Source organism: Micropterus salmoides, unplaced genomic scaffold, assembly GCF_014851395.1.
Source record: "Micropterus salmoides isolate LMB-PRFRI ecotype aquatic unplaced genomic scaffold, ASM1485139v1 Ms_hic_scaffold_3188, whole genome shotgun sequence".
Lineage (NCBI taxonomy): Eukaryota > Metazoa > Chordata > Actinopteri > Centrarchiformes > Centrarchidae > Micropterus > Micropterus salmoides.
This window is the reverse complement of record NW_024042471.1, coordinates 18563-27938: the sequence shown is the minus strand read 5'-3', so window position 1 is coordinate 27938 and position 9376 is coordinate 18563. Positions and strand designations below refer to the sequence as shown.

Here is a 9376-nt window from a genome sequence, read left to right as displayed (position 1 = left end):
AAAACAACATAAATGACCGTGCCCCAAAACAAAAGCGAGCTTTGCCAAGTACCAGTTCAGCAACCAGTGGACCCTAAGTATAGTATGAAGTAAAAAATGTGGTGAGTATTGTGAAACAATGTTAGTATGATTAGATTTAGGCAAAAGAACTTGGTTAGATTTAAAAAGATAGTGGTTTGGCCTAAAATATATACATTATGTAGTGACGCAGGTTATCTGCAAAATGTTATTTTACCTAAAACATGTCAACTTTGACTTTCTTTCACGCAGGACTCAAATCTTAGTGTGCTGAGTGAAAGTCCTTCTTCTGCCACTAGAGGTTGGGGCCAAACAAAAAGCATAAATATGGGTCATAATAAGCTGCTTTATAATTGACCTATAAGGCTGTTTATCTGGTGAGGATGGGCTGGAAATCGAGAGGTCCGTAGCCGCCCTCAGTAAAAGAAAAAGCAGTAACAGGCAGACTAAAACAACATAAAAATAAATCAGATGCAATTTCTTAATAGACATAAAAGATCCAACCGTTAAAAGTAATGCATACCATGTAAATCACAGGGAGTTATTAAGCAAGCAAATGGCGGCACGGACAAAAGTAGGCCTAATAAACTGAAAATAAAAGAGGTAAACTGGTCTGCGAGTCAGTGACTGTCTGCAGTGTGAACCTCTTCCAACACATTAAATGCACAAACACACAAGAAAGACAATAGTCATAACAAGCGGGATGTAACTGGGTTTAGACAAGTACAATTTTAAGTGGCTTGTACTTTACTTGAGTGTGTTCGTGTTATGCTACTTTACTTCTACTCCACTACATTTTGAGAGATTTTTTTTTTTACTTCACTATGTTTATTTCACATCTTAAACAACATCTTTCACACACATACACAAACAGTGAGTTCATAAAATATTACCTAGTCAAATTAGCAGCATCTTGACGGACAACAATAGTACAGTTCTGCTTAATTATACTGTAAATGCATCTGTAAAAATAATCTAGTAATATAGGAAAGGCCTACTGCATAGTCACCGGCACAATTTATACTTTTACATGTTGCTGCTAAAACTTAAGAGTATTTTTTATTTTTTTAAAACTAAGCTATTCTTATCCTTCCTACTGATACATTCAGACATTGAATATCTGAATACTTTATGTAAATGGTCATTTAAATGTTTCAAATAGCCAACTTGAAAATGAAAACCAGGGTAATTAAAGAAAAGGTTGTTTTTAGTGATGTTCAGTGAGTGCTCTGCAGTCTACTTGCCCTACGTTAACGTTGCAAAGCACGGACATCTTCCTTTAACCCCCTCGCTGCCTCTTCTTCTCTCTGTGTATCGATGGCTGCAGGTGAATGGCTCGCGCGGGTATCGATGTGTGTGTGGGCGCGCGGCCGGGGCGGTGGGCGGTGGGCGGAGAGGGAGGTTGCAGTGGAAGCAGACTATAAAGTGGACCAGGGTCCGGATCCATCTCACCTGTCTGAATTCCTTCAGTCAGACACGCAGCATCTTCTTCTGCTCACCTGAGAGTTTTTTTGGACACGACAAGAGAGAAGCTGGGATTTTAAAACAACAGCAACAACAAACCGGGATTAATTTAAGACACATTTTGACTTCTTGCAGAGGAAAGGAACTTCACCCCGCAAGCAACAGGTAAGATTTGGTGCTTTTACTTTGCAACTTTCTGCCTGTTCCAGGAATATTTTACGGTATTAAACGATTTTAAATTCCCAGCTACCCAAATTTAAACATAATGATGTAGGCTAGGCTAAATTTACGTGAGATTATCTTGTAAAAGTCGTTCGGGGTGGCTGATCTAAACTCTTGCAGACTAATGTTTCCCAAACATCAAGTCTGCTTCAGCTTCAGTAAAAAATGATGCGTGAGGCATTTCAAAATAAAGCTGTACCCTCGCAGTGTTGTGGGCTTTTATTGGCTAGGCCTATTTATTAATTTATAGACATCTAGGCCTACTGTAGACTGAGATAAGATTTATCTTCGCTGAGATTCTGAGGAAACTTGTTTAAAAGTGGGCAACGGGATGTAAATGTGTTGGGGGTTTTTTTAAGCTAAACGATAGGAATCAATATTTAAATGTAGAAGTGAAGTTACCATGTAAGCACGTGCAGCGTGTTTGGGTATTTAAGTATTCATTTGTTGCCCCAGCAGCAGCAGCAGCAGTCATGAGCAGTCACTTGGTGCTGATGGTGTGTCTCACGCTCGCGCTGGCGTTGTGTTCCCGCGGCGGGGAGGCGCGAGTCAGACTGAACGCCATCAGGACGGTGATCCTGACGGAGGGCCACGCGCTGCCAGTGAACAGGAGCGCGTGGGAGCCAAACTTGGACCTGACGGTGAGGTGTGTTTGTGACGTAGGGCCCTACAACGGCGTTCCGACAGTTCGAATGGCTTTAATCTGGATACAATGTTTCAGAGTTCTGTTCCAAAGTCAGTGACGTTCACGTGTGTCTCCGCAGCTCTACCAGTGCATGAGCGACCTGGAGTGCAGCGAGGGCAGCTACTGCCACGCCCCCGCCAAAGGCCCCGCCCACTCGCGCTGTCAGAGCTGCCGCAGGAGGAAGAGGCGCTGCCTTAGGGACAGCATGTGTTGCCCGGGCAACCGCTGCAACAACAGTAAGATTGGCTTTTATATTCAACATACCCCGCGTGTCTGAAAGCTACGTCACTAAATAAAACAATGTTGTACAAAAAGAGTATAAAAAATACAAATGGAAGTAGTGTGATGGTTTCTGAATAAGAGCTAAAATATTTTAAATGACTGGCTTATTATGCTCCTCTGGCTCATTTAACTTGCATTAGTATTTTATTTTGTAGTAGGCTAGTATAACGAAGGTATAAAAACTTTTGGCTTACTGTAATAAGTAAGTAATAATACTAATAATTAATCAATAATAATTACTGTAGGGTAATCTCATACATTTAAAATGTCTCAATTCTGATTTATAAAATCTTGATTTATTTTCATTTTTCTAGTTGTACCTCTATCTTAGTCCATATTACTCTCACTGATAGTCTTCCTTTACCATTTTTCTGTTTTCACAACAAACCATATTGCTATTATACAGCTTTTGTTAGATTTTGATCAATCTAGTTTGACATTTACTCAAGATATCTCACTAATCATTCACACTAAGTTTACTAAAGCATTTAAACTTAATTTTTATTTAAACTGCTTACTAGAATGATGGTTGCTATTTAAAATGCTCATTCATTCCTCTCTATCTCCTTCAGATATCTGTGTTCCCCAAGTGGATAGTTTTGTGTCTGAGAGGATCCCAGACTCGGATGGAAGGATCAGTCCTCTGTCTAAAAAGAAAGGATGGAGGAAGAGGGGGAAGGTGGACGTCAAAGGGACATCCGGTAAAGGTGAGCCTTTGTTCCCTCTTCTCATCTGCTGGTGCTTTCACACTTAATATCATCTTAATTAGCATCAAGAAACCTCATTTATAATTGGTTTAATGTGGTGCTCCGATTTATTCACAATTACTGTTTATTTTGACTGGAGCAACTTCAGAGATCCTGTCTTGTTTAATTAAAGCAGATGAAACTTTCTGTGAAAGTTTTTACTTTACTATTTACAAATTATTTATGTTCTTGTCATTCTACAATACTACCTTCTTTGCTTCTTTATGGCATGACATTGAGCAATTGAAATCATTGTTTTTGATATAATTAGTTAATGTAGATTTATTGTATGAGTCTGCTTTCCACCTCGTATGTCATCGTATTAACAGTTTTTGTGTCTGTCTCTGTGTTTCCAGGTCAGGTAGGAGATCCCTGTCTACGCACCTCAGACTGTTCAAGTGGTTTGTGCTGCGCCCGTCACTTCTGGGCTCGCATCTGCAAGCCGGTGTTGCGGGAGGGACAGGTTTGCACGCGACACCGCCAGAAGGGGAATCAAGGCCTGGAGCTGTTCCAGCGCTGCCCCTGCGGTGATGGATTTAGCTGCCGAACGCTGCAAGATCTCAGTGGCCAGCCTTCAATATCCTCGTCCTCGTCCTCATCCTCATCCTCGTCATCACTGCTGGCGGCAGCGGCAAAATCCAAGTTTGCAGCGTCCTCTTCCTCATCTCGCCACTCCTCTCCCCAGACATCGCTGCTGTCTTCATCCTCAAAGTCGTCGTCAGCGGTGGCAAAGGCGAGACTTCACGTGTGCCAGAAAAACTGAGGAGGGGTGGGTCAAAACAAAGACAAAGGAGGGAGAAAGAATGGCCTGAAATGAAGGAAGGAAGAAAGGAAAGACCTTCCTCTTCCTGCCAATGACCGACCCCGGAGGTAACGAGAGGCAGAGACCAGGAATCAGAGAGAGTGGGACAGAGACAAATGGAGAGAGGGGTGAATAACCATACCTGTTTACACCTGTCAAATCTCCCTGTAACCCCTCCTTCTCATCCAAACCGTCCTTGTATTTCAATGCTAATTAGCTTCCTGTCAGGCTGCATTCACACACAGAGCGGGAAGTGAAACTCTTTGTTGTTCAGATCTGGTTTCCTCCTGGGTGTCTAGACAAGCAGAAACCACTTTGAAATCTGGTTCGACACCATTTACACAGAGCATTAATATTGAAAACCTGTTAAATGTGGTTGTAATGACCTCCAGCAAGCTTTGAGAACCCATAGATCCAATCATGTGCTGTTACTTTGAAAAAAACACACTACAGATATTATCTAAAACATATCTTTATTCTCAAAGAAGTAAATGTTGTGCTAATCGGGAGATAAGCATGAGATAGCGTCCCTAATTTCAGTAACTAATGATGAAGAACTAATGATCTCATCTGTGAAGTTGCTTTATTATAGGTTTATTTAAGTAGATGTTCTTATTTTTATGGAAGTATTTTGATGACTCTGATAAGCTAGCCTTAGAATATGCATTAAGAAGTCTTACGTAAACTTGATTTTAAAAAGAAAGCTTAACCAACATTTCTCTAACCATTTGGGCAATCAGCAAACACAAAAATGTTACAACAGCTCTGACGAGAGTTAAAGTGAGTTTTGTCTTTAGTTTTATAGCAATGAACAGGTGATCTTTGGCTATTAGCCTCCAAAGAGCTGTCACAGTAACACCCATTTGGCAAAAGAGCAATAGAATTAACATCCATATTCACATCCCTAAACTGTGAAATGTTGCTTCGTTAAACCAAATCTGTCCCTTTTCAAACTTTAAGGCCCGAGGTTTGTCCAGACGTCTTGTTTTATTGCACTGTTGTAATTGTGATAGAGTTATTTTTCTATAAGTTGTTCCTGTATATTTTGGATGAATGTTGGTAGAAATGCCTGTTTATTACGTGTCCCTCTGCAAGTTTATTTTGGGGGTTTGTTTTCAACACTTTAAGAGGGAATCTTCTGTTTCTGTATTTTACAGGAGTCTGCTAATCAATCACTAATCTGTGTTTTTACCATTAAAAAAGATCTGTCATTTCCAACATGTCTGAGTGTCTCGTTTTTAGGACAAACATACGTGTTTGTTATTGTTCAGGAGTCCAGATGCTTTCGGCCATGTAGTGTATATTAATAATGATATGATAAGCTAAATTTACTAATATATGGTTGCCATTTTGTATTTAGTCTTTTAACATTGCTTGCTAGCAGAATCAGCAGGCTAGTAGCATTGAAACTGGTAATCAAGCCAGTTAACTTCCTGATAAATTTACACAGTGTTTGTAATTGTTGTTCCTCATACTGCTGCTAATTCAGTAAATCTTCAATTTAGGCTATCTTAAGTTCCTTAACTGCATTAGTAATTTTACAAATATAGTTTGTATGCTAATCTTCCTGTGCTAGAGCTGTGTAGCTGTGTAAAAAGGCTACAGGCTAGGCCACAATCACATCGATGTAATACTTTCTAGGACTATAGTGATGAAAGATTAGCCTGTTTAAATTAACCAAAGGCTAACGTAAAGAAAGTACGAAGCCTCATATCAGCAACAACAAAGCTTGAAAGCTTCTTGCTGGTAATTTATCTTGGCTTGTTTTCTTGAGATGTTCATTTTTAACCACACTCTGCTCTGCCCTGTGGGACACTATAACTCTGCTTAAAACAACTAATTGTCATGTTTAAACGTGTCTTTATGTGAGGATTAAATAAAAGATACAAATGTGTTATGTGTATTTTCTTTCTTTATTATCTTTATTACTAAGCTAAGCTAAACACATCCTTTTTTAGTTAGGTGACCAGATTTCTGAAATGAAAACAGTGGATATTTTTGGTTTGGTGGTCATTAAAAAAATATAATGTTATTATATATGAAATAAAAAAGGGGACAATTTCTGTTTCATAATTTGTCAAATATAACTCTTCTGAATGAAATCAAGTCATTTTGAGGCAGAAACTACCTTTCAGTCAGTAAGTAGAGGCTGCAATCACTTTCCGGCAAGTAGAATACTGCATTTTATGTGTTGTTTTGGCCGTTTAAAGGTATTTTCAGAGGTAAAAAGTACAAGGTGAGTTATAATCTGTCAAATATAGCCCGCAATATAAGCAAGTCATTTCTGGCAAGTAGAATACTGCATTAAATAGATTGTATTGGCCATTTAAAGGCATTTCAACAGGTAAAAACTACTGGATTGGTTGGTACACAGGAAGTTAAATAATGCAGAGTCATAAGGATAATTGCAAAAGAGATCATGTCTTTATTTTATATATAACTCAGCAGTAAGTCATGTTAATTACAGGCTACAGTCTGTTTTCCAAACATAAACAAGGATATTAGACATAGGCCTGCCAAAAACATTGTCTATCTGCAACAACAGGCTTCTGTTATTGCCTATAACCATGTAAATGTCAGGCCTGGTTACGCTATAAACTGCAAACACTTATTGGCCACAATTGTGATTATTCCATTAAAAGAAAAGAGATAAAGTATTGCAAAGACATACCTTTGCTATTACCATGGACATAAAGTGATGTTTGTTTGCATGTTTTGTCTGTTTGATCCAGATGCAGCTGTAGACGTAAAGAGATACAACTTTAACACGCTGCACGCTCTTTCTGGCCACATAAAATCTGATTTCAGGTCTGTTAACACCTTATAAAGTAGCTTGTCAATGTCACTTGTCGTGAACTGACCAATCACAGCTTGGATGGGGCGGGACATTTAAAAATATTGACAGATAGATAGATTGACAGATGTCATTTACAACGTCTCCCTCACTTTTTGAAAGCTTTTGTTAAAAATGTTCTGAAAAACAGCTCCAAGGAATGTTAAATAACAAATTAAACAATAAAAAAAAAAATCATGCAATGCAATTGAAATATAGAAGAAACAAATATGCATTGTCCAAAAAAGTAACTTAAGCTAAAACAACAAGCTGCTGTGTCCTGCATTATTTTACATTATATTTTTATATTTGTTTCCCTTCATATAAAAAGCATTTCCACCATAAATTGGTGCAGAAAATGTCTTCAGAATGCAGGAAATTGCTCAAAGTCTTCTGGATGAGGACCTCCAGACCTCCACACTGATATTTCAGCATTGAATATTTATTCAAAATACTGTTAAAATATCATCCGCCTGTCTCGTTATTTAATAGGCTATATTAGAGACCCCCACAAAGCTCAGATTATAACTCAGAGAATAACCACAGTTGTGGCCAATCAGTGTTTGCAGTTTAAAGCGTAACCAGGCCGGACATTTACGTGGTTATAGGCAATAATAGAAGCCCGTTGTTGCAGATGGATTATGTGTTTGGTAGGCCTATGTCTAAAAGCCTTGTTTATATTTGGAAAACAGAATGTAGCCTATAATAACACGACTCACTGCTGAGTCATATGTAGAAACAAGACATGAACTCTTTTGCAGTTATCTTATGACTCTGCATTATTTTCCAGTTTACCTGTTGAAATACCTTTAAATGGCCAATACAACCCATGTAATGCAGCACTTGCCAGAAAGTGACTGAAGCCACTACTTATTGACTGAAAGGTAGATTCTGCCTCAAAATGACTTGATTTCATTCAGAAGAGTTATATTTGACAGATTATAAAACCAAACTTGTCCCCCTTTTTTATTTCATATGTAATAACATTATGAAATCCGGTCACCTTATTGCACCAGGTCACATTTTTAATATCTCAGACAGAGAGGCCCAAATCTAGTTGGACCACATGAATTGGAAAACCAGGCTGTGAATGTTTTTCCCAGTACTGGTGGGACGTGATAAGATGAACAAAGAGGAAGAAAAATCCTCACAGGACTGTAAAGACACAAGGAAATGATTCCATCTGTGTAGATAAAATGTATTTATGACCACAGAGTTAAAGCTCACCCTCAGATATTTAAACTGCTGGACGATTTAAATATCTTTCATAAGGATAACAGGTGATTTCGTCATCCTGTAATGAAAGACAGACAGCTGAATGAAACGAATGACAGAGTCCGTGGGTCATTAAATAGAAAAATATACATTAGATTGTCTTACATTGGACTTTATGAGGTCCAAAAATATTTTATCTGATCTATTTTCTTCTTTTGTCTCAGTTAGTTGAGTAACATCAGATGTTTCATAGCTTTATAAAACGTAAACTTTCCATCACACTACATTCATGGTTTTAATCCTTAAATATTCAGTTAACAAGGATCTTAAAACATTTAAATGTACCTGATACCTGCAGAAACCAACAATGTATCAAACTAAACAAAATACCTAATTTGTTGCCTTTCAAAATGACCCATGGGTTTTGCCTGATATGAGCAACCTGTCCCAAGTCGTCAAAAAACTTTGGAGTTTGTATCGCACTGGGCGCACCTTAGCGTCATACTTTAACGCACTGGGGGAAGGCCTCTAGCGTCACTTAGAGTTCAGAGTTATAGGTAAGCGTAGGATATTTAACATAATAGTCTTAGTTAGTGGTTGGGGGTGACGGGTGGGCCAGAAACAGGACCATGTGAAACAAAAAATCTGCGTTGAATGTTGTTATTGAAGTTAGGTTACACATATAATTACTTGTTCACAAAAAAATACTACGACTTTCAACGGTATCTGCTACTGTTATCATATTAAACGTCATAAGTATGGACACTTTTGGAGTGTAATACCTGACACCTGCAACAACAGCCACCACGGTAAACACAAGTCATTTTAGACTCTATTCAGGACTTATACATATCCAGAGCCAGGAAATGAGAACATCATTGCATGTAGATCCTTTCCAGCCCTCCTCACAACTCGTTCCAGCTTCTCCCCTCTAGTAGGCCAAAACCAACAGACTCAGGAACACTTTCTACCCACAGGCCATCACTCTGAAGAACAGCTGACTCCAGACACACAGTGTCAGGAACAATCCCTGTGCAACAACCCTGCGACTCAAACTACTTCACCTCCCTATGTACTATTTGCTATCTATTTTTAATTTTAGCTTTTTT

General features: G+C 38.6%; 1 protein-coding gene across 2 annotated transcripts; it reads left to right on the top strand.

Annotated features, from left to right (window-relative positions):
• Positions 1-876: 876 nt before the first annotated feature.
• LOC119884104 (dickkopf-related protein 2-like) lies at positions 877-5437 on the top strand. 2 transcript variants are annotated; one of them, XM_038694576.1, is made up of 5 exons: positions 877-1647; positions 2164-2345; positions 2469-2625; positions 3244-3378; positions 3774-5437. In XM_038694576.1, exons 2-5 carry the CDS (start codon positions 2178-2180, stop codon positions 4178-4180), a joined length of 867 nt encoding a protein of 288 aa, XP_038550504.1. In that variant the 5' UTR covers positions 877-1647; positions 2164-2177; the 3' UTR covers positions 4181-5437. The 2 variants fall into 2 exon arrangements, with proteins under 2 accessions (XP_038550504.1, XP_038550503.1); XM_038694575.1 differs by having other exon boundaries at positions 2161-2345.
• Positions 5438-9376: the final 3939 nt, after the last annotated feature.